The sequence below is a fragment of the Chrysemys picta genome, chromosome 8 (assembly GCF_011386835.1).
Source record: "Chrysemys picta bellii isolate R12L10 chromosome 8, ASM1138683v2, whole genome shotgun sequence".
NCBI lineage: Eukaryota > Metazoa > Chordata > Testudines > Emydidae > Chrysemys > Chrysemys picta.
The window spans coordinates 107,858,293-107,883,835 of NC_088798.1; the positions used below are offsets into that span (position 1 = coordinate 107,858,293).

General features: G+C 48.9%; 2 protein-coding genes across 4 annotated transcripts in view; one reads left to right on the forward strand and one right to left on the reverse strand.

Annotated features, from left to right (window-relative positions):
- NIPAL4 (NIPA like domain containing 4) lies at nt 1-18,789 on the forward strand. Its single transcript, XM_024106803.3, has 6 exons — nt 1-384; nt 10,410-10,658; nt 14,216-14,272; nt 14,916-15,006; nt 16,182-16,342; nt 17,309-18,789. The coding sequence occupies exons 1-6, from the start codon at nt 348-350 to the stop codon at nt 17,911-17,913; spliced, it is 1,200 nt and encodes a 399-aa protein (XP_023962571.2). The 5' UTR covers nt 1-347; the 3' UTR covers nt 17,914-18,789.
- A 719-nt stretch (nt 18,790-19,508) lies between these two features.
- The window catches only part of ADAM19 (ADAM metallopeptidase domain 19), a 51,251-nt gene continuing 45,216 nt past the window's right edge, over nt 19,509-25,543 (reverse strand). For all 3 annotated transcript variants that reach the window (XM_024106802.3, XM_042850997.2, XM_005300001.5), the window contains one exon: nt 19,509-25,486. In XM_024106802.3, coding sequence (XP_023962570.2) covers nt 25,439-25,486 — 48 coding nt within the window. In that variant the 3' untranslated portion in view covers nt 19,509-25,438. The remainder of the gene's footprint in view (nt 25,487-25,543) is intronic.

Sequence of the window (25,543 nt, forward strand, 5' to 3'; positions counted from 1 at the left end):
ACACACACCCTCGCTTGGAGCATTTGGACCTAGACGTTTGTTTGATCCCTTCCCTTTTTCTGCATGAAGCAGAGACTCACGCCCTCCCCCCTCCTGAGTGCTGGGGGCCTGAGGTCAGGCAGGGGCTGAGTCCCTGGGGAGTGAGGAGGCTGCAGCGCCAGGGGGAGGAGAAGCCGGAGTCGGTGGAGTATCCGGCTGCAGCAGGTGCACACCCAGCCCAGCCAGGAGCAACTTTCCGGCTCGGCAGAGGCAGGGCGAGGTCCGAGGTGCCGCTCCTCGCAAAGGAGGGGCAGAGGAGACAGCGGCATCGGGACACACACACCCGCCTGCGATCCGGATCCGAGCCCATGGAGCCGCTGTGGGGGAACAGCAGCTGTGCGAACGGTGGGTGCCGGGGCATGGGGGGCGGGACGGGATTGAAGTCTGGGGTGAGGAGCGAGGGGGGGAGTGAGTGGGATTGATGACTGGGAGGGGGGGGTTGAAGGAGGGACGGGGTTGAAGTATGATGGGGTGGGGGGGTCTGGAGGGGGCTGGGGGAGTGAGTGGGGCTGAGGACTGGGAGGGGGGTTTGAAGGGGGGACGGGGTTGAAGTATGATGGGGTGGGGGGGTCTGGAGGGGGCTGGGGGAGTGAGTGGGGCTGAGGACTGGGAGGGGGCTTTGAAGGGGGGACGGGGTTGAGGTATGATGGGGTTGGGGGGTCTGGAGGGGGCTGGGGGAGTGAGTGGGGCTGAGGACTGGGAGGGGGGTTGGTAGGGGGACGGGGTTAGGAGTATGATGGGGTCGGAAGGGGGCAGAGCTGGGGAGTTTTGGAGGGAGCTGGGGGGGTGAGTGGGACTGGGATGGGGGTCAGAAGGGGGGTGGGACGGGGTTGGGGTATGATGGGGTCGGAAGGGGGCAGAGTTGGGGGGTTCCAGAGGAGGCTGGGGGGTGAGTGGGACTGGGATGGGAGTGAGGTAGGGAGGTGGGGACTGAGCTGGGACAGTAGGATTGGGAGAGGGGGCAGGTCGGAAGGGGTTAGAGCTGGGGAGGTCTGGGGGGGGTGAGTGGGGTTGAGGACTGGGATGGGTTCCAAAGGGGGGTGGGATGGGGTTGGAGTATGATGGGGTCGGAAGGGGGCAGAGTTGGGGGTTCCAGAGGAGGCTGGGGGGCTGAGTGAGGCTGGGATGGGGGTGGGATAGGGAGGTGAGGACTGAGCTGGGACAGTAGGATTGGAAGAGGTGGCCAGTCGGAAGGGGTTAGAGCTGGGGAGGTCTGGGGGGGTGAGTGGGGCTGAGGACTGGGATGGGTTCCAAAGGGGGGTGGGATGGGGTGGAGTATGATGGGGTCAGAAGGGGGCAGAGTTGGGGGGTTTGGGAGGGGGCTGGGGGGCTGAGTGGGGCTGGGAAACCACACACCTTTGCAGCCCCGTGGCACTGGGCTTTGTATCCCAGGGCTCCCAAGCCAGGCTGCCGGCCCCTGATTTCTCACCAATTTCGGGGTTGGAAAGGAGACAGTGCCAGAGCCCATGCTAGGACCCCAGGGAATTGGGGCTACAGCTGGGGCTGCCCCCCAAGTCAGCCCTGCCCCAGGCACTGCTCCCATGGTGGGTAGCACTGGAGCCAGGGCCTGGAGCAAGAGTTATGGGGTGGGGGGCTGGTGGGTTCCTCTGACTAGAGGGAAATGCAGGGTGCATGGGAGCAGGGGGGCTCCAGGAGGCGAGGTGGCCCCATTGGAGGAGGGGGAACTGGGCAGGTGTTTGTGCTGATCTGGGGGTGGGGTATCAGAGATCCCCCCATAGGGCTGGCCTGGGTGTCACTCATCGCTGAGGCTGGGCTACCTCTCATAATGCATGCAGGGACCTGGGCAGGAGCAAGTGGGGAGGGTGTCAGGGGGAAGCAGGTGGTAAAGGACTGGCCAGTGCAGGGCTGGTTTCCCTTCCAGGTCCCCCCTCCAGACAGGCAACTTTGTCCAACCTGTTCCTAAGAACTGAGGGGAAGTCCACAGGCTCCGAGGGAGGGTGTGGAACCCGCCTCATTGGAGGGTTTTAGGAACTGGTTGGTTAGCCTCGGTTGACTTGGTCCTGCCTCAGCCTGGGGGTTGTGTGTGCCCTGGAGGCCCCGTCCAGCCCCAGCGTTCTGTGATTCTGTAGCTTGTTCTTTCCAAGGTGAAACTTTTTTCTTTAAAGTTCCGAGAAGCGCTAGATCCAGCCCCTGTTCTGGGGGAGGCTGGAACAGGGGGTCCCCTCAGAGCGCTCTCCCTCCCACTCAGAGCCCTGGAGATGTGCACTCCTAGCCTAGGCCTGGTGGGCTGCCCCGTGATGCCAAAAGGTGTGAAGTGTAAAGCATCTGGGATTTGCATTGGAATGATAATCGGGACTGCATGCAGCTGCGTGGGGCCTACTGCCAATGAAGGTCAACAGGAAGTGTTCCGTTGACTCCAGCGGCCTTTGGCTCACGCCCTTAAAGCACGTGTGTGATAGCTCTGGGCTCTGGCTGTGAAAATGTGCGTGCATAGCTACGTTCCTTTTAATCCTCATGGGGCAGATCTGCCGCTGGTGGAATTGGCCCCAGCTCTATTGAAGGCAATGGCACCATGACAACTGACCCCAGCTGAGAATCTGCCTTTTTAACTTCTAGAAATAACCAGTGACAAGAATAGGAAACCTCACTCTCTTCGGGTAAGCCACAGTTGCTTGTCCATGTGCCTTATTGACTGGTGTATTTTCATGTCTGGGGATATAAGTATCAACATCTGGGCCCTATTTGAAGTTCAGGTGATTCTTGTGTATCCCAACCTGAAATTCTAAGGGAAGAGAACAGGAATACTTGTGGCACCTTAGAGACTAACAAATTTATTAGAGCATAAGCTTTCATGGACTACAGCCACTAAGGGAAGAGAATTTATCTTTGGAGATACCTCCCCCCATCCCCACTACAAAGGCATGTAATTCCTTTTGCTGCCTGGAAGGCTGAATAATAGAATGTAACAAGCAGAGCTAATCAATCAGCAAGCAGACCTCTGGCTTGCTCCCGCTCAGGTTTTATAGTGGCTCTGTTTTACATTGGAGGGGGCTGATGTTATTTGCTCTCTTTGGGAGAGGTAAAAGCTATGGCACATGAGGACATTGTGCAGCCAGGGGAGTTAGCAGTCACTTTTGTTCTAAAGTGCATCTGAAGAAGTGGGGTTTTTACCCACGAAAGCTTATGCCCAATTAAATCTGTTAGTCTTTAAGGTGCTCCTCGTTTTTGTTCTAAGTCTCACAAAGCCTGTTCTGTAGCAGAAGAAATGAGAGTGACTAAGCACTATGTTACCTGTGCATTACAGCATGTGCAGGAACTGCAAGTTTAGTTTGGGAATTGGGATTGAGTTGGGGATTGGTCCTGCTTTGAGCAGGGGGTTGGACTAGATACCTCCTGAGGTCCCTCCCAACCCTGATATTCTATGATTTCTATGACTTACAAAGCAGCTGGGGGGTTTCTTCTTCTAAATTTTACTAATCCAAGATAGAAAAGACTCTGTAGACCATTTAACCCATCCCCCTGCCTTATGGAGGATTGTTCCCTACAGTATATATGGGAGCATTTTACACAGCCTAGAAAAAAAAAAAAAACTAGTGATGGCGCTTCCACCAGGTCCTTTGGGAGAGAAGTCCACAGTCAGCGAATTTCCCACTGGATCATTTGAGCGCAGGGCAATCCCCCCTGCAGAAACACCCACACGGTGAGGAGAGGAGAGACTGCACAATGGTGGGTACGTCCAGACGGCGGGTAGCGATCGATTTATCGGGGATCGATTTATCGCGTCTCGTCTAGACGCGATATATCGATCCCCGAACGCGCTCCCGTCGACTCCGGAACTCCGCCAGGGCGAGCGGCGGTAGTGGAGTCGACGGGGGAGCCGCGGCCATCGATCCCGCACCGTGAGGATGGGAGGTAAGTCGAAATAAGATACGTCGACTTCAGCTACGCTGTTCCCGTAGTTGAAGTTGCGTATCTTACATCGACCCTCCCACCCCTAGTGTAGACCAGCCCGCTACAGCAGCCTCAGACTGTACCAACTTTCTTTTGTGAATTCCTCACAGGGTCTGAGAAGGGGGCAGGGGAGGGGGATGTGTGACATGAGTGTCCATGTCCAACCAGCCACAAAGAACTCCTTGGCTGGGCAAAATCCACATGGCGGGTCCCTCTTCCCATTGCTAAGACTGAGGCAATGATGCAGCTCATAGTTCTGATACACGCTGTCTATTCTTTTAAAATTCGACTCAGCTCTTTCGTTGCTCAGAGGCGGTCTGCTCCCTAGTGGTGGAACCCTCGTCTGTGAAGTTCCATCTGGGCATTTTCTTCCCTCATCCGTCTCTGTACTTTTTTTCACAGAGCTAAGGGTAGCTAGGAGCAATGTCTCGGGTGTGGCAGCAGTGGGAGAACCAGAAAAAGAAGCTCGACAATTTTCCCACCCACACCCATTGATACAGCTTTGATGTAGACGCTGATTTTTAGTGGCGCTTTACCGAGAAGCACTTGATTCTTATCTATTTTCATGCCACCTGATAATGAATCACATGGATAGCCCCAATTTCATCCTGCAGGATCTGAATACTTTCCAACTTCACAGGCATTCACCAGCCAGGGGGTGCCCAGGACACTGCACAACAGTGGGGATGGGAAGTGGAAATTTTGGTCAAGGACGAATCTGTACTCCTAGAAAAAGTGCCAGGGGATCATTTGCCAGACAGAGCGTCTGGGCCAGATTCACCATTACTGAAATCAGTGGAGTCGCCACAGCATATGCAGTGATGAATCAGGACCTCTGTTTTCAAGGTCCCAGCTGAAGGAGACACACAGCCAGTAAATCTACCGAGGTGTTAATGCTGTGCCCATCACTGTGGTATCTGAGTACATAACATTCCTGGCAATCAAAAAGAATTAGGAAGGGCTGAGTCAACCTTGCTGGTGTTTTAATTTGTGTTTTCAGAGCGTCTCGGTATCATCCCACTAAGGGCCTCCTCCTTTGACCTAACTTCAGAATAATCATGTGGCAAATGCTCAACTAGTGCCGTTTGCCAGAACTCTGTTGAATCAAGGAGGCTACGACAAGGATCTGAGGATCTGCCCCCATACCTTCTGGGTTCTCAGGCGTGATATAGTGTGCTTCTAGAGGGCAAAGGGGCACAGGAAAGAGGCCCAGCATCTTTGTCATATGCTGCAGTACTCTGAAGTTAGCATCTTCTCTGGAGGAGATTTCGCCTAGGTTTTGCCAGAAGTTATTGGCATATGACATGGCCCCAAGTGCTGGATGCTGCCATACGGGTGGCTGTGAAAACAAACGACAATCCGACCAAGAGAATAATTATTTTGTGTAACCTGACATGAGAACATAAGAGCGGCCAGACTGGATCAGACCAGTGATCCATCTAGCCCAGTATCCTTCCGACAGTGTCCAGTGCCAGGTGCCCCAGAGGGAATGAACAGAACAGGGAATCATCAAGTGATCCATCCCGTGTCGCCCATTCCTAGCTACTGATCAACTCCGTAATCGGTTGGTCTTTATTCCCAATGATCCTACCACAGACAACGTGCGCCAGAGAGGGAAGCTTTGCGAGAGGTTGCTATTCTAACCTTTTACTTAACTATCTACTCCTATAGGGGTCAGGCCATTTGGGAGCGCCTGACGAAAAGCTCTCCTCTAATTCCATAGAAAAGCAAAATTACCAAATTAGGTAGAAATGTGGTGCTGGAAGTGATGAGCGACGGACTAGCTGGCAGAGGGCGGCCTGAACAGGCAGAGTGACATTGGAGTCTCTAAATCAACAAGGGTTGGATGTCTTTCTAGAAGATAATCTCTCATTCAACCACACGTTACCAGGCTTGATGCAGGAATTACTGGGTGGAGAGTCTCCGACCTGTATTATGCAGGAGGTCAAATTAAATAACCATAATGGTCCCATTTGACCTTTAAATCTATGAGTCCTGAGTTCTACAGCAAGTTTTGTGTCAAGGGGCCTTGATAACTAGCGCTGGTCAGGAAGCAGATTTCCTGCCCCGTGGAAAATGTCACTATTTCAAAAATTTTTGCGACCCCCCCAAATGGAGATGAAAAGGCAGATTCTTGACATTTTTGGCAAACTGAAAATCTATCAAAAATTAAAATTCATTTTGTTGGCGTAGCCGTGGTTGTCCCAGGATATTAGCGAGACGAGGTGGGTGAGGTAATAGCTTTTATTGGACCAACTTCTGCTGGGGAGAGAGACAAGCTTTCAACCTTACACAGTATCTCCTTCAGGTCGGCAACCTTTCAGAAGTGCAGTGCCGAATCTTCATTTATTCACTCTAATGTAAGGTTTTGCGTGCCGGTAACATTTTAACGTTTTTAGAAGGTCTCTTTCTATAAGTCTATAATATAGAACTAAACTATTGTATGTAAAGTAAATAAGGTTTTTAAAATGTTTAAGAAGCTTCATTTAAAATTAAATTAAAATGCAGAGCCCCCCGGACCGGTGGCCAGGACCCGGGCAGTGTGAGTGCACTGAAAATCATCTTGCGTGCCGCAGGTTGCCTACCCCTGTACTAGACAAATGACAGTCCTACCAAGAGAATAATTCTTTTGTGTAACCTGACTGACCTGAAGAAGAGCTCTGTGTAAGCTCAAAATCGTGTCTCTCTCGCCAACAGAAGTTGGTGCAATAAAAGCCATTACCTCACCCATCCTGTCTCGCTAATATCCTGGGACCGACAGGGCTACACGAACACTGCAAACAATGTTTGAATCATGGCTGTTTCAGAATTCAGTAAACAGATCTGCCACTCTGAGCTGGGAGCCATGCCCTTCTTGTTTCTCTGGGAGCTTCCTGGTGCCCAGCCCTCACATACTATACTGAGGGGCCATAAATAGAAGATAACTTGAAAGTCAATATTCATTTTCAAATAGGGAAAGTGTCAATATTTTTTTCCAAGTTCATTTCATTTCCCCCCCTCTCTATCTTGGTGCTGGTGGAGTCATTCCAACCTGGCAAATGCTTTTTAATGCTTCTCTCCACACTTCAGAGAGGTGTTTTATTCAATAAACGTCTTCCCTCCAATTACTATACTCGTGCTAGATAGCCAATGATCTTCACCTGTCGTATAGTAAATCCCTTCTCTCGGTTGCCCCTGTATTTGTTCTGCATTTGCTGAAGTCAGTTCCTGATGGAAACAAATAATGCTTTAGGCTCTGATGGCCCTGTAGTAGCAGCGTGATTGGGCTGAGATAGACTCTCCCTTAGCCTCCAGGGCTGTTAGTATATCTGGAGAGCAAGGATTGTTTGTGACTCTGTGAATAAAGAGTGGGAGTCAAATTGTTATTTCTGCTTATGGTGGAGAAAGGGGAAATTACTTCAGAGTCTCAGTTCTTGAAGGACTTTAGCTGACAAGGGAACATCACTGATAACATACAGGACTCGCATAGTACCTGAGAAGGATACTGTGACCCCTGCTGTGTGACAGCGATATTAACTTTCAGCAGCCCTGACCAATGTCATATGACAGGAGTCAGGAAATAAAGTTGACCCTCTTCCCAGCACTCCTGCATGTCACCCATTTATAGCCAGGTGGGAGGATGTCCTAAAGCGCAGGTCACTGTATGAAAAGGACCCACAAACTACAGCTCCCGGTCTCAACTGCTGAGCCCAAGTTTTCCTAGAGTGTGTTGACACAAAACACGTAGTGTTGTGGTAGCTGTGTTGGTCCCAGGACATTAGAGAGACAAGATACAAACATGGCTGTTCAGTGCATAGGTATGGAAAGGCCGACACAAATGACACACATGAGTGAAGGAACACAAGCCAGAACGGATTACAGAATAGTTAGATGAGTTAGATATATTCAAGTCATCAGGGTTTGATGAAGTTCACCTTTGGGCATTTTCTCGGAGCCATTAGTGATTATCTTGGAGGATGGGTGAGGTCCCAGAGGACTGGAGAAGAACAAGCATAGTACTGATCTTGAAAAAGGGGTACAAAGAGAACCTGGGGAATTAGGCCGGTGAGTCTAACTTTGAGACCTGGAAAGATATTGGAACAAATGATTAAACAATCAATTTGTAAGCACCCTGAGGATAGCAGGATTATAAGGAATAGCCACCATGGATTTGTCAGGAACAAGTCAGGCTCATTTCCTTCTTTGACAGTGTTTCTGGCCTAGTGGATTGTGGGGAAGCAGTAGGTGTGCTATAGCTTGATTTTAATAAGGCTTTTGACGCAGTCCCATATGAATTCTCATAAGCCAACTAGGAAAATGGGGTCTAAATGAAATTTCTAGATGGTGGGTGCACAACTGGTTGAAAGATTATCCTCACAGAGTAGTTATCAATGATTCACTGTCAAACTGGGAAGACGTATCTAGTGGGGTCCGTCCAGGGCCGGTGCTTCCATTTATGTGACCTAGGCGGTTGCCTGCGGTGCCAGGATTTGGGGGGGGGGTGGCATTTTGCCACCCTCGGCGGCAATTCGGCAGTGGGGGGTCCTTCTGTGCTCCGGGTCTTCGGCAGCAATTCTGCAGCGGGTCCTTCACTCACTCCAGGACCCGCCGCCGAAGTGCCCCGAAGACCGGGAGCGTGGAAGGACCCCCCCGCCGCAGAATTGCCAACGACGACCGGGAGCACGGAAGGACCCCCGCCTAGGGCCCCAAAAACCCTGGTGCCGCTCCTGGGTCCGTCTTGGGTCTGGTAATAGTCAACATTTCCATTAATGACTTGGCTAATGGAGTGAAAAATATGCTTATAAAAGTCATGGGTGGCGCCGAGCTGGGAGGGTTGTAAGCACTTTTGGTGGACAGGATTAGAATTCAAAATGGCTATGACAAATTGGGCAATTGGTCTGAAATCAACAAGATGAACTGCAATAAAAGCAAGTGCAAAGTACTACATTTAGGAAGGAAAAAGCAAATGCACAACTATGAAATGGGGAATAACTGGCTAGGCAGTGGTACTGCAGAAGAGAATCTAGGGGAACATAGTGGGTAACAAATTGAATATGAGCAAAAAAATGTGATGCAGTGGGGTGTATTAACAGGAGTGTCATATGTACGACATGGGAGGTAATTGTTCCTCTCTACTCAGCACTGGTGAGGTATTAGCTGGAGTCCGGTGTCCAGTTTTGGATGCCACATTTTAAGAAAGATGTGGACAAGTGGGAGAGAGTCCAGAGGACAGCAACGAACATGATAAAAGGTTTAGAAAACCTGACCAATGGGGAAAGGCTGAAAAAATTGGGCATCCTTAGTCTTGAGAAAAGGAGACAGAGGGTGGAGCTGATAACAGTCGTCCAATATGCTAAGGGCTGTTCTAAACAGGACAGGGATCACTTGCTCTCCATGTCCACTGAAGGAAGGACAAGGAGCAATGGGCTTACGATGCAGCAAGGGTAATTTCGGTTAGATATTAGGAAAATCTTTCTAACGATAAGGCTAGTTAAGCACTAGACTAGGTTACCAGAGGAGGTTATGGAACCCCATCCCTGGAGATATTTAAGAACAGTTCAACGAACACCTCTCAGGGAGGGTCTAGGTTTACTTGGTCCTGCCTCAGGGCAGGCAGCGGGACTAGTGACCTATCGAGGTCCCTTCCAGCCCGACATTTCCAGGATTCTAGAGCCATGCTGGGAAAAAGCTGCTGTGTCCAGTCACGCTAGCTGGAAACTTGCCCGCTAAGCGTGCCAGGGGTTTCTAGCTGTAGTACAGATGGAGCTTAAAGCCGAGTGTCCCAGTGCCACTGATGCCTACCCATGGCATCCAGCCACAAAGTCATGCCACGTAATTGCCCCCTTCTTGAGGGTTTCGTACATTAAACAATTAGCATTCATGCCTCTGTTAAGTGTTTCCTTTGCTACTTGGTTTTGTTGTTGGTTTGAACCTTTGGTCTGGGGTCAGTTCCCTGCTCCAACACAGACTTCCTGCATGACCTTGGGCAAGTCACTTAGGCCCAGGTCTTCCAGCCCCTAACTTCCATTCATGTAGGAGAAATCTAAATACTTTGTGAAGCTGCTTCTTAGTCTCTCTCTGCCTCAGTTTCATGACAATAATAGGATTTACCCAGCTCCCAGGGGTGTTAGGAGGATAAACATGCTAAAGATTTTGGGGTGCTCACATACTACAGTATTGGGGGGCCACATAAGTACCTTAGGTAGAGAGATTCTGTTACTTTGATCATATTCAGTAACACCTTGACTTCAGGGGGACTGTTCATGAACTAGGTGCATAAGGGTGCTAGAATCTGGCCTTAAATCATTTTTGTCAAGGCTGTCTAAGGACTCAGTGATAGACCTGCGATTAGAATCCTGGGTCTCAGCCCTGTGGTCGACCACTACATCACCATCCCTAAAGAAACACATTTGATAGAGTCCCACAGAATATTCTCACTAACGTTTCACATTTGTTTTCTGTGTGCGTTGTCCTCACAGGTTCTTTGGTTGCTGTTTCTTGCTCTTCTCATCGGGTCGTATGCCAGGTGATCAGTGACGGCAACCTGACCACCTCTGTCCATAAGAACCTCACTTTGCACAGCAGCTGGGCAACACAAGTAGAAAGCAAATATGGATTCTACATTGGCTTGGCCCTTGCCATCTTCTCCAGTTTCCTCATCGGCAGCAGTGTCATCCTCAAGAAGAAAGGGCTGCTGCGGCTGGTGGACAAAGGGAGCACCAGAGCAGGTATGGAGATCCTGGGAGGATGGTGGGGAAGATGGGGTTTCTGCTCCCAGAATCAGACGCATTGTCCACACTCCCATAAGTAATGAGGCCGGGGGAAATGCCTCGTGAGATTTGCTGTTGGTGCGTGTGTTTGCATCTGAAGAGCATGATAACTGGGAGTGGGGAACTTTTTATCCATCAGGGACTCTTCTCTGTGTAAATAAAACTGGATGTGGGACTCAAATGGTTCACAGCTCTGGTGCTGGCCCTTTGCCGAGGGGAGAATTTCACCCATGAAGAATGGATCAATTTACTCAGATGGGATTGCACAATTCTATTCTCCATGAATCAAATCCTGCATGTATTGAAGTCAATGGGGAAGTTTGCCATTGGATTCACTGGGACAGGACAAGGCCCTGTGTGTTTTTCCTGCACTGGAGAATGACATCTTATTAATGCAAAATGTCAAATTCATTTGCAGAGCCCAGAATGTGTTGATAAACTTTCTCTCTTCCACCAAGTAAATATTAACTTAATGTTAAACTACATATAAATAATTCCCCATCTGTGTTATTTATTTATTATTAATAATAATACAGTAACTAAAACATGCTAAAAACTCTACAGAACGATATGGTCTTTGTGCTGGCTGGAGAGGTTACAATCTAATCTCAGACATGATGCAGCAAGTGAGGGCCGCTGTCGTTATCTTTGCCGTCTCAGAGAGGTTATCTTTTTGATGCACCTGCACCCAGCACCTCAGAACCAAAGCAGTTCTAATGCCCTAAGAATGGTCCGGGTGGCTTTACTTCACAGGTAGAAAAGCACCTTGGATGGTGCCCATCCAAATTAGAGGTAATGATTATAAGATCCTCAGTGTTCTTCAGTTGGTGTCTCAGGTATCCTACCGCTGGCACCATGAGGTTTCACTGACTATGACTTCTCAGATGACACAGAACAAGGCAGGGCTTATTACTGAGTGGGCTGGCCCCTAATGGTATTGCTGACCTTCATCCCCACTGTTTTGCAAGGTGAGGGTAAGTGATACTGCAAGGCTTTACTTCCATCCCTTCACACATGTGCATTGTCCTTAATGAGCAGAGTGCAAACCATACCTTCTTGCTGACAGAGTGTGTCTGTCCTGATAAGATGGCCTAGGGGGCACGACCAGAGCTGGAGCAAGAGGGATCTCTGTGAGAGCATGCAAATGTGTCATGCCTGTTGGGGCAAGTGGGGGGTGCTGAATGCAGGCTCTGGCTGAGGCATGCCTGTGTGGGATTGTGTTGCACAAGGGGAAAGGTATGTGCCAGAATGCGATTATGCAGTAGGTGCTTGAGCAAGGGGAAGCGTGTGTATATTGCATCACGTTAGAGCAGCAGGTGGAGGTGAGTCTGAGTGGGATTTGTGAAAGCTCAGCTTGTGGTTGTTGGAGCACGTGTGTGCAGTGGGGTTCCACTGGTGTGTGCGTGTCTGTTGGCTGACCAGCCGTGTGTACAGATTCTAGGTAAATGTGGGTGTGTTTGTGTGTCCCAATAGGTGGAATTTGGAGGCAGGGTGGAGTCTTATCCCCCAGTTCTGCCCTCTGTTGAGTTGCACAGTGGAGTTTAGCCCATTGCTCTGGTGTCACAGACATAATTCTTAATAGGCGTTTCGAACCGCACCTGCAGCCAACCTCATTGTGTACAAACCACAGCACCTAGCTCCTAGATAACATTTTTCATCAGCTGATCTCAAAGAGCTTTACAAAGGAGGTCAGTATCATTGTCCCTGTTTTACAGATGGGGAAACTGAGGCACAGAGCAGTGAGGTGACTTGACTAAGGTCGCCCAGCAGGCCCGGGGCAAAGCTGGGACTATAACCCAGAGCTCCTGAATGCCAGTCTGGGCCTCGAACCACTAAAGCGATACAGATCCACCCCCAGGGTGACTGCCCCTTGCTGAGGACCGGCCATATGCAACAGCCGATGTTGTACAGTTCAGCTTTTTTGAGTTATCTGCCCAAAGAAATCTTAGAAATTTAACATTAACAGAAGTATTTCCCCAGCTTCCCCCTCCCAAAGCTGAGCTAACTCCGTAGTGGTCACGGGGATTTTCCAGAGTGATCCACCGTGGGGCTGCGTTCAACCACGGAAAATTTCAGCCACAAAGAAGAATATCTGAGAAAGTTTTGCGCCAGAGACAGCCGGGATTTCTGAGGGAGCCGGTGTGTAATCTTCTCCCTGTAGCTTTCATTGAGGAGCTTGAAATGTTTCAATTCTAGCAATAGAACACTTGGGAAACTTTCTCCATTGCTGGCTCAGACTTTCCTTTTAGCCATCTCATCTTTCCATCTAGGCATTTATTCCAGGCTCATTAGCATGGTATTTGAGCACGGCCCTCTGCTGCTGCATATGTCGACAGTCCCCGTAATTTGGGCTGTTACGTGGTAGTACCTGCTCAGCCAGTGTAATTGAAAACTGGCCCTAGCCTGCTCCCACTAAAATCAATGGGAGTTCAGAGCCTCTGAACTCTCCCTTTTTAGAGACACATTTTCCACCATCTCATTTTTTTTTTTAATGCCATAAATAATTCTGCATCGGAAATGCAGAGTCCTGAAACTCCCTGTTTGCATTAAGTCGGGGCCGTTATTATTATTTATTTGTATTCCAGTAGCGCCTAGAGGCCCCAACTGAGATCAGGACGCCTGTGTGCTAGGTACTGCACAACCACATAATGACAGAATCCCTGCCCAAAGAGACACGACAAAGAGTAGGAGGGGAAACAGAGGCCAAGAGAGAGAAAGCAACATGCCCAAGGTCACCCAGCCCATCAGTAGCAAAGCTTGGGATAGAATCTAGACGTCCTGAGCAGTTTAGTGCCCTATGCTCTAGCTAACACTGCCACCCATGATGCCAGCGAGAGGATTGTTTCCCCATCAGCTTTACCCTTTGTCTCTTCCCCCCACGATCTCCCTTTCATGTTTCAGTCCCACAGCTGGGCCCTAGCCAAGGCATTTATAGCTTAGTGGTTTGAGCATTGGCCTGCTAAATCCAGCATTGTGAGTTCAGTCCTTGAGGGGGCCGTTTAGGGAACTGGGGTAAAAATCTGTCTGGGGATTGGTCCTACTTTGAGCAGGGGATAGGACTAGATGACCTCTTGAGGTTCCTTCCAACCCTGATATTCTGTGATTTGCTGCTGGGACCCTTCCAGCAATTCCCTGAAAAACAGAAACAATGACCATGGCTGTTAGTGGTCAAGGGCATGCAGCAAATCCATGCAAAGATGCTGCAAACTCATCACAGAGCTTTCAGTGCTTAGCACCGGCCAGGGATAACGTTGCCTTTTCAGAGTCGTCCAGTGGGATTAAATAGCTGTTTTCTATTGTATTTATGCAGGCTGTAAATACCACCTTCCACTAATAGCCTTCTCAATCTCTGGTTGCCGTGTTGGATTTTACTGATTTGTTTATTGTCTCCTCTCCTTCTAGGTTGTTTCAATAGTCATTTGAAACAGCCCCTCCATAGCTCGGTATCTGCTAGTTCTTGTGGCTGGGGGTTATTTTTCTTATAGTCCCTAAATATCTGTGCTTTGTTTTCCCAGGAGACGGAGGTCATGGCTACCTTAAGGACTGGCTGTGGTGGGCTGGACTGTTAACCAGTAAGTGGGGTTATTCCCATTCCCATGCATTTCTAGCCCTCACAAGGTTTAGAAAATGGAGGCATAACCAAGCTATTATTTTAGCTAGTTTCTCCAGTGGCTCGGACGTTGGTTCAGTGGGGGGACGGATTCTCCACCCTTTGCAGATAGATAAATAGAGCAGAACCAGCATGCCGTGCCCGTCACATCGCAGCCCGTCTGGATTGCTTGCAGAACTAGTTCGCTTGGTTTTCCTGGCCAAGAGTATGAAAAGCCCCCGGTTATACCAGGAAGGCTGGCTGGTCTGTCAGTGTACCAGACACTGGACAAAGCCTGCTGGACTACCAAGGTCATGAAAGGGCACGTCTACAGCAGTAGGTAGATATTCGGGAGAGGGTAGTAGCACCTCCATCCCCCTGCTTGGTAATGGAATCCAGGATGCACAACTTCCTGCGAATCCCCCTTGTGAGAAGCTCCCTCCTTGGTAATAGTTCTCACAGGGGTTATTTTTACCCAAGATGCCCTGGCTCCGTTTACATGGGGCATGGAAACCCCCAGCAAGATTCGGGCTCCTTCCTTATCGCTCTGAAAATGCACAGTGACCTTAACGAAGTACGTGTTGTAACTCACGTGTTGGCTGTTTGTTTTTCTCTTGTTTGCTCAGTGGGTGGAGGGGAAGCTGCCAACTTTGCTGCCTATGCGTTTGCACCTGCAACTATCGTCACCCCCCTTGGCGCCCTGAGCGTGCTCATAAGGTGATTTCTAGGTCTCTCTCTTTTTATATTCAACCCCCTTTTTTTCCCAGATGGCACAAACGTGATTTGCGCGGCAAGAAGAAAAACATCTTGGCGATTGCTACAAAATAGACAACTAGGTGGATGCTCTTCTCAGCGTGGGATGTTGCGCAAAGCACATTAACTGTTGGAGTAAATAACATATGCCATATGGGAACAATGTATGTTGGTGTGACCAATAGTCCAGGGTCTCTTTGGAAGTTTTTATAAAAACCTCGGTCTCTTCCTCCTTGTTCTGTTTGCCCAGCTGCGGTGCTGGTACCAGAACATTTTTGGCAGTGGATAGTATTGCCAATCCCAAATGCCAAAAATCATGAGAACTTTTCACAAAATCATCCATTTTGGGTTCTCTTGATTTGCAGTCTGGCTTTTGAACTTTTAGGGTGCATTGGGATCACATTTTTGCACTTTTCTCTCCTGCCAGAGGGCTAGAAACTTACTTTTCTTTTAATGAAAACTGGGAGTCTCCAATTTTCACATGACTCCAGGAGCTAGGGCTATTTTTTCAAAAAGACACCAATTACTGCAAGACTCACAATAAAAATGGGAGATTTAGTACCACTACAGTGGGGGAACTGCCTCCAGAGTGGGCCATTTTGATGAGCAAACACGTAGTTGGAACGTGACTAGACTTTTTGCTGTTGGGTTCCCCTGTCCCTTCAAAGAGTTTCTAAAGTTTAATAACTCAATAATTAATGGAGTGTTAGTTTCTTTGGTCCTCAAACCCCTTTCTCTGGGTGCTAGGAACGTCATGTTACCCAACTGAGTATGAATGGAACTGGCCACACTATTAGTTTCTCTGGAGACACATTGATCTCTCCTCACCTATAAGCATTTTCTTTTCAAGACCTTAATTTTATTTCTACATGAGTTGTGAATTTTAGGAATCACACAGTCCAGACTCTGTTGTTAGTAACTCTGGTGTGAATCTGGCATAACCCCACTTAACTCAGTGGAGTTACTCTAGATTTACAGCCACACAACAGAGAGAAGAATTTCTTCCTGGCCCTTAATAAAAGTGAAGACATGAATGTATTTTACATGTAACCTTTTAATCTGCCTTTTGTTTAACCCTTGCAGTTCTCCCTTAGACGATTTGGGGGTAGTAACGTATTTTATTTGTCTGACCCGCACAGCGCCATCCTATCTTCCTATCTGCTCGGAGAGCGGCTAAACCTGCTGGGGAAGCTAGGCTGCATGCTGAGCATTGTGGGTAGCACGGTGATAGTGATACACGCCCCAGAAGAAGAAGAGGTCACCACGCTGGCCGAAATGGCTTCAAAACTGAAAGAGCCCGGTAAGCACCAGGCCGTTCAGCCGGCTGAAGGATGGGGTCATTTAGAGGAAACCGTACGAGCATCAGATAGAAGGAGGTTTGCTTTAGTTAGGGACCACGCCTCCAGGGTCTAGCGGAAGGATTTAATAGACTCCATGGTGCACCCCTATAACCCGTTCCCTGCAGTACCCCTGTTGTGCATTCTAGTGTTTTAGACAGTGGCTCTAGAATCCTGGAGCGTGCGTTTGTTTTTGTAATCAGCACTTGGGATCCCCTAGAGAATCATAGTCTTGCGGTTGGGTTTGCAGTTATTTGTATGACTGGAGCATCTAGGAGCCTGATTCTGTTGCTGCCCTTCTCTGAGGGGCATCCATATCTGGGCTGAATTTGTACGAGGAGCTTTCTCCCCCCCCCAAACCATTTGCAGTCTCCGCTTCCAAGGTGCTCAGGTTGTGACTACCTGGAGTGGAGCAGGTCAGCATTAAGGTGGCCAAGCTGCAATGCGGAGGCGGCACAGCCGTTTCCCACAGTCAGCCAAATCCCGTCCTCCTTTATGCCCATGGCCCCATGTGCTGATGTGGCCCTACACGTTGCCATCTGATTCGAACTTTCCATGGGCAACGAGCTCATTCATAAACTGGTAAAATGAACCCCCGACCGGTATTTATCTAAGGCCTTAGACTGGGATCGCATAACAAGTGCCTGGGGATTCTTTGGTCCCAGATCTGTAGCTGGTGGAAATCCACATAGCTTCATGCAGTTTAGTGGAGCTACCATGTTTCCCACCAGTTTGAAGATCTGGCCTTTGGGGTTTTTTCCAAACTGTATTCCTGCATATGTCCGGTGTGTTACTGCCTTACTCTGGATTACGTTGCTTATGACCAGCGGTGGGCTGGTGTTTGACGTATCCCGAGTAACGCATGCTGGCGTTATAGCCTGACTGTGCATGCCAGTGGATTTCATGTTGTCACTTCTTGCCTCTCAAAGGTTTCCTCGCTTATGCTGCCATTCTCTTAGTCACCTGCCTGATTCTGATCTTCTTCCTCGGACCCCGCTACGGGCAGCGCAACATTCTCATCTACCTCACCATCTGCTCCGTGATTGGTGCCTTCTCAGTGTCTTCCGTCAAAGGACTGGGGATCGCCATCAAGGGCTTCTTTGCTGACCAGCCTGTCCTGCAGAACCCGCTGACTTGGATCCTCATCCTCACGCTAGTGGGTTCCGTCACCACTCAGATCAACTACCTCAACAAAGCTCTAGACATTTTCAACACCTCCTTGGTATTTCCCATCTACTACGTGTTATTCACCACCATAGTCATCACCACTTCTATCATCCTCTTTAAGGAGTGGGTCGCCATGTCGGTGGTGGACATTATTGGGACGGTTTGTGGCTTCCTCACCATTATTTTGGGGGTGTTTTTACTCCATGCCTTCAAAGACATGGATATACATTTGGGGAACCTACCGCATGTTCTTCAGAACAGCGACCAGGCACCAGCAGTCAAGGACGACAAGAACATTCTGATAGAAGTGGACAATTCTGGCATGATTGCCGATGATAAACCCAAAGTATTCATGATCTACAGCTAAAGCAGTGATATAAATGTTCAAGGGCAGAGGATGCTGCTCTGAACAGGCTAAAATGTTACTGAGAAATTTTAAAGCAAAAGCACAGAAAGTAAAACTAATCATGGGGCTGACCTAATACTACTAGAGTCAAATGAAATCTTCCAGTGGGCTCTGGAGAAGGCCTGATGTCATAACACGAGGAAGGGGTATATTTTGTGTTCATCCACAAGACAGCAACGTGAATAGCTGCTGAAAGTGGCAACTCCCTTGAAATATGACAAGCTTGGAGCAAAATTCTACTCTGGGATCCTTTCTGATGGCTGGTCTCTCAACATTGTCAGTTTCTAGTGCACGATCTGCACACTTTTTCCTAAGCAGAACTCTGGCTGATGTGCTTACTTCAAACTGACCTCCACTCACTGACTGACTGATTAGTGGGTTTTGATTTCTTTACAGCCCCTATCCCAAGAGCTTTAGGTACTTCTACAAAACTTCAAATACATGGCAACAGCAAACAGAAAGGGCAGAGACCCCCCAGTGAATATTCTACCATTGCAACCCCCCTGGGAAGCTTACCCAGGCGGATAGCAACAGCAGGTCCTGACATCGGACAACCCCTTAACGCTTCCAATCCCCGAAAGCCTGGGGGAAAAGATGGGTTTTCAGCATGCCATTGGCTTGTCAGAGCAAGTTCCATAGTAAAAGGCCCACTCCTGGAAAACACCCTCCTCTGACCCACCAACCCCCTCTTTTTGAAGCCAGGACACCCCTTCATCCTGGGCAAGTAAATATTTAGACAGGCAAGTAAGGGATCATTTGTTTTTGTTGCCATCCTACCGAAGGGCAGCCAAACAGATTTTGTACCTAATAAATTGTCAGGGTAATTATGCAACATGACTTTATGGCCTCTGATGATTTTAACCACAGCAGTGTAGCATGGGGCGTTCCACGGAAGGATCTAGTGCAACATTTGAGAGGGGATTGAACCAAAACATCCTTAAAGAGGAAGTTCAGGTCAGATCTGAACATAGTTTCTGTCACTTTAGTGAGAGAAACCAAAACCTCAGGTCCCAACACCCTGAATGCTGAGAAAGTTTGAAGCTGAGTTTTGCAGCTCTCTCAGCCCTCCCAGTGCAGAATAGACCCTAGCAGGGCAGGGCAGGAAGCAGTGTTTGTCCTAAGGTGGTGAAAGCGGCCACTGCCTGGCTGCAGGGGAACCTAGTCTATCTGAGTGCATGAATGTAGAAGGGTGGACTCACTGCTGGAACTCCCCCTACCCCCAAATTGCTGGATGATGTGGTATCATAGAATCTCAGGGTTGGAAGGGACCTTGGGAGGTCATCTAGTTCAACCCCCTGCTCAAAGCAAGACCAATCCCCAGATAGATTTTTGCCCCAGATCCCTAAATGGCCCTCTCAAGGATTGAACCCACAATGCTGGGTTTAGCAGGCCAATGCTCAAACCACTGAGCTATCCCTCCCCCTATAACAGGCTCTCACCTAGCACCCCCAGCTAAAGGACCCCAGAGAAAGCAGCCAAACTCCATCCACACACTGCTTGCTGCCTCCCCAGACTACTGCCTGCCTCGTCCTATTTCTGGCTTTTTCCACAACCCCTTCCTGAGCTCGCTCTTCGCTCCTCTCCCTTGCTCTGCAGAGTTCTTGCCCATTCTTCATCAGAGCACTACCTCCCCTGGTCTTCTCCCTAGAAGCCCATTCCTACCAAGGCACTAACGCTCAGGGCTTTTTCCCTGGACTCCCTTCCCCTATGCTACGGCCTCAGCTCCAGTCTACCCCCAAGGCCAGCCACCTATGGTTGACATCCTCTGAGGCCCACCTACAACCCTCTCCCATTACGGCCAGCCCCAAGCTGTAACCTCCCTCCAACTGAGCATGTGCTGCCTTTTGTGCAAACCCTCTTGCTCTCAGCTGGGCCCAGTCATGAATCAAAGCCACCTGGTCCTCAGCCAGTTAGGAGCAGCTGGAGGGGGCTCTGACTCCCTTATAGGGTGAGCCAGCTGGTGACAATGAGCTAATAGCCTGTGCAAGTGTGTTAATCATACGAGGCAGAGCTCAATCTTGCCAGTGGTGAAGAGCTGTAGAATGTACACCCTGGGCCCTAAATGATCAGCAGGCAACCCCCTGAGAGAACGCAGGTCTGCTGCTCTTGCACTAATGATTTCACTTGGGACAGCCCCAGACTTCAGCTTGGTAGTTCAGAGAGGTTCAGACCTGGCGGTTGGGGGTTGATTCAGTCTTTTACAGAGAGGAGCTCTTAACCAAATGCCAAGATTTCAATCGGCTCAGCTTGGAAGTACCCCCAGATTTCTAAGGGGTTGGCTGTGAAGTTTTGGTTCAGCCCCATCTCTGCGTTGACCTGTTGTTCTACTAGGACATTGCTTTGTGCTGGGTAACGCTGTGGGCTGTGACGGCACCAGGACTGCGTTTGAAATTATCTGCGTTCACTAGAAAGGTGAACGATGCCACTTTAAGCTATAGGGCCAGATTCTGCCAGTTTATGGTGAGTAATAACTTTGCAATGGGACTTCCTCTGCAGGAAGGGACCATTCAGCTTGAGTAATAATGGCACAATCTGCCCCTTAGCACATTTTATTTTAAACAGGGCTCTGGCAAAGTGTGTGTGTGTGTGTGTATATATATGTATAGTATATAATTAATCTTTGGTTTTGTGAGCTGTGGGGGGAGCAGTTTCCTGCATTACTATGTTAATTAGCTTTCACGTGAGTGTTTTTCACATTAGCTCTAATTGACGCTGAGCGTCTTCTGTAAAGTTACTGGGCCTGATTCTGCCCTTGCACGAGTCTGTAAATGGGGACCGAGCTCAGCGGAGTAACATCGGCCTTGGAGAGCGGCAAATCACTGACCGTCACTGGCTGCCTCAAGTCTTAGCACCTTTCCTTGGTCAGTGAAAGTGCTTCTTTAGCCTGGAAGACCAATGGGGTGCAAATGCTAAAGACTTTTTTGGCAAATGAGATTAGTAACCAAATAGGCAAATGTTTTCGAAGCTGAGGTTTGGGGAGCCCATTGTGGGTTGTTTGGGAGATTTGCAAAGCTACTTTCCAAGTCTTTTCTTCCCCTCATTGAAACCCATCTGCTTTTTGTCCCCAAGGGAAGTGTGGGCTGTGCATTAGAAGCCAGCCTGGCATAAGTGGGTAACCGATCTGTGGCTGTAGAGATTTATTTTTTTATTAGCATTTTTCTTTCCTCACCTCGTCTTTGCACAGTCTCTCTGTCTGTGGTTTGCACTGTGCCCTGCTCACCTTCCCCCTGGATTTTTACTCTTCTCCGCACAGCTCCCTCTTCCACCGTGTCTTTCAGCCACAACCCCCACACTCCGAGTCCTCCCCCACCTTTTGAACCCACAACGTGAGCTTTAGTTAATCCTGAATCATGGCTCGGTTGTTGGTAGCAACCACTGCGTGCTGAGTAAGCAGAGCCTTCAGATGATTGTGATCTAGTTCCCCTACAGCGGAACATCTCCTGAAACCACACTTGGATCCCTGAAAAACATCTCGTCTCTCTTGGGATCTGGTTTAAGAACACGGCTGGTCCCAGCGCCCAGGTAGACCCTCTCTGTACTGGCATCCGAGTGCTGAGTTAAAGGGGAAGATCAGCCGCTGGGGTAAATTGTCATAGCCCTGTTGACTTTAAATGAAGCTAGGATCCCTCTGGTGTCTGGTTTTTTTAAAGATGTGGGGAGATGTACTAGATACAGAGTCCAATGAAAAACCCCAGCATTATTTTATGAGCGGAAGGTTCAGCTAATGAGCTCAGCACGTCAGCGCTACGCTCAACACCCGTCACTTGTGGCCAGCTGAATAAGTGGGGTGGCAGTGTCCAGGGGCAGGAGATCGGAGCAACACGCTGAGCCGGAAGGCACAGCTGTGACCGGTGAAAGTCAATGTGTCCCCCCCACCCCCGACTCTGCCGTGGAGCTGCCAGAGCTCACATTATGTCCTTTGCGGCCCTCAGCACAAGGTGATACAAGACACCGTCTGGCCCTGCATGCAAGATCCTGGGCTCTTTGTTCCTAATGAACGTGCTTTATACATACTGGGAAGAGGCAGAATTAATGTATCTGGGACTAGCTTTGATGTTTAACTGGAGGCCACCCCCACGTTCAATGACATTTCAATAACGTTTGTACTTAGAGGGAGAATAAAGAGTTTTATACAAACGCTGGAGCGCTGAGCTGAAATCTTTCTGAGTGGTTCTTTGTTGCGAATTTATTGCTGTGCCGCATGTGGGTATACTGCCGGCATCTGCACCATAGCAAGAAATAGAACCGTGGCAAAGAGATTAGAACAGCAGCTCCCTCTCCTGGTAAAGAAAAACGGTCCTTGTGCTCTGCTCTGCCTGTAATTCCAGTTCCAGTTCCTAGCCATGGCTTTGCTTGGTGGGTTGAATTTTGGAGCGACAAGGCGGGTGAGGGAGTAGCTTTTGTTGGACTAACGTCTGTTGGAGAAAGAGAGAGAAGCCTTCGGGCTAGATAGAGCTCTTCTTCAGGTCTGCAACCGACTGGAGTCTTTGCAGTGCCTGAACTTACCTAAACGTTTAGAAAAGACCTTTTCCCTGGAATCGCATCACTTCTGAACAAGGCACATCCCTACTTAAGAGCGTATCAGGCACCCGGCTCAGCTAGCGCTGTCTGGCATTGATTCAGTTAGCAACACTCCCATGCAACAGGTCAATGACAACTGACAACAAATTTATTAAATAGAAACGAGGCAAAAGGCACAATGAATTGCATTCTTCAAGTATTTGCATAGGTGCAGAGAGAGCATTATTGTAAACAACACATGGACCGAAGAGAAAGTGACACATAGTTTGTATATGTTCTCCCAAATAAAATTTAAAAAAAAAAAAGATCACATTTTCGTTTCTCCCCCACCTTCATTCACTCAGCTCACACACGTGGAAATGGAACGTGATTTACTGAGCGTTCCCTTTTGGAGGCTTTACAATATCCCAGAACTGCAGGGTTCCCTTCAGGCTTCAGGGCATGTCCAGTTGTTTTCTGAGCTCTGTGTTCCCTGGCTCTATCCCCCACCCATTGAAGTCAGTGGAAAGTATCCTAAGGATTTCAGTGGGCCCGGATCAGAACCAGAGGCTGTAGCTGAGGGGTCGCTGTCTGCGGGAGTTAATAAGGGTGTGTGTGGTTTTAATAAGATGTCGAGCTGTGTTCAAAATGTGCATCTGGTGCTGATAGGGATTGAGGCCTAAATGTATGATGTGTCCTTTCCCCCCACCCTGTGTCCATCTAGGCTGTAAGCTCTTTGGGGCAGGGACTGTCTACCACTCCTTGCACAATGGGGGCTCATTCTGAGTTGGGGCCTTGGCACTGTCGTAATAAACATGATTCATAACAATAAACAGAGTGGTGAAAAGCCAGCTAAGGTGGCCGTTACAATCACTGGAAGATAAAAAAACCCTCTGAGAAATAACTGGCTGCTGGTGCGATTCCCTTCTTATCACCCTTCTGTCAGGGTCTTTTGCAAGGAAACTATCCAATTAAAGAAGGGCCTATAAAAATACCTTGATTTTGTCAAACTGCAAATGGCTGCTTTGCATTGAAGCACTGATGCCAGTGGACAGTAATCAGGAGCCAGTGTGGAGAAAAACATTTCAAGGGTAGCGAGAGTCACTTACAGCCCCGTTTGGGGGGCATTATTGGATGGTTTTTAAGGAGTATGAAAATCTCGGCAGAGGGTCCAAACTAACCATTGCAATGAGTAGACGGCCGGATGGGAACAAAGTGCCCTTGTTTACTTATAGAACCTTGAGGAGGAAGAAATGCTAATGTTGCAAAAAAAATGGCTCGGTCCATCTTTAGATGCCAGCCAAACCTAATGTGAATGTTCAGAGGTATTTCTTCATGGTCAGGTAGCAATAATGGAATCACAACCCAGAACAGGTTTTTGCAGCAAATCGTAGGATTTCTTACACTGTGCAGCTTGGACTATTCGGCTTGAAGACTTCTAGTCATAGTAAGTCGGATATGACAGCTCCAGAATTGCTAATGCTCACACATGAAGTAATTTCAAGGAAAACGGAAAAATTGCTGGGGGAACAAAATGTCCCAAATCTAAAATCTTGAGATAAAATGTGTGGGAACCTACATCAGTTAAAAAAACCCAACACATTCACAATGTTAAGGCCCTAGGATTAGGACCTTCAGTTTAAAGTGCACATGGACAACTGCCTCCACGAGGTCCATTTAGAGGAGAGTTTGGATTCAATCAGCTGTCCAACAAAAGCACCATGTGTCATAGAAATCTTCCATTGCTCTCCCAACTGGGAAGCTTTAAAGTTACGTTTCTTGTTAGTCTGGTGACCGGGTACCCAGTGTTGCTCTGTATTGCTCAACACAGAATGGAGGCTGATGGGCTATATACAGAAAGTGTACGGGTCTGGTTAGCTGTGGTACCGCATTATGGCAGGAAGGTGCCACCACCCAGACTTCATTTTAACTCCATTTGACTGTTCACCCTGTATTTTCTTTAGAGAGTTTTTCTGTAGTACCTAGTCTAAGTCCAAACGACACTGATAAGGTCACATAAACCAAGCTGGAAATGCCACTAGATCTTACACTTACATCAACAAGACAAGACAGAGGAATCAAGCGGTTAGTGCAATACAACCGACTGGCCGTGACGGAAAGGGTCTTGCTAGGGATGGTCTGGTTGGGAGGAGGTTTCCAGCCCAGGTTACTTCAGCATGGCATATTTTCCACTGTTTCCTTCCCCGCTGCTGGCCAGTCAGTCAATGCCCAGGGAAACAGAACGGACTGAAGGCTTTGATAGCTCTGTAGCAGTGACACCCTCACAGCTGTGCCTGCTCTGGACACACCAAGGGAAGCGGAGTGGTGTGATCCTTAGAGCACCGCCTGTCAAGTCCAGCAGCTGACAAATTCAGAGCACTGAGCACCGGAGCACTAACGTACTGATGAAATATAGCGTGTCGGTGTAGCCATCTCAGTCCCAGGATATTAGAGACACCAGGTGGGTGAGGTCATATTTTTTAAAATATGGAGCACTCTCTCTCCCCAGCCTCCCTCTTCTGCATTATACATTGCACAGTAATATGTCACTGCCATTTTAATCAAGTAACTCCTGTATTGCAGGAAGCCAAAGGCACAGTGGGCCAAATTCAGTCTTGGCGTATACTGATGCAATTCCCATTGGTGTCACTAGGTGTTGCATCTGCCTACACTAGGACTGTGATTTAGTTGGGAATTGGTCCTGCTTTGAGCAGGGGGTTGGACTAGATACCTCCTGAGGTCCTTTCCAGCCCTGATATTCTAGGATTCTATGATAGCGACATCCATTTGTGCAGGGCCGGATGTGGCCCAGTGAGCCAGGTGGGAACATGGGGCCGGGGGAGAAGAGATCAAGCTCTGAACATGACCTGTGTATCTGCTTCCTGGTGACAAAGACATCCAGTTCCTGGTGAGATCCTGAGTTGATACGGAAAGAATCCCTGTTTGGCTGGATGACCCCAGCCCTGCGGCACAGAGGGCCCGGCCATCATTTTTTCAAGGCGTTCGCTCCTCCGGCTAGCTTCACTGTTGAATTCTGGTGTGGGGAGTTACAATGGGGGGAAAAAAAAGACACTGAAATAAGTATTTGTGA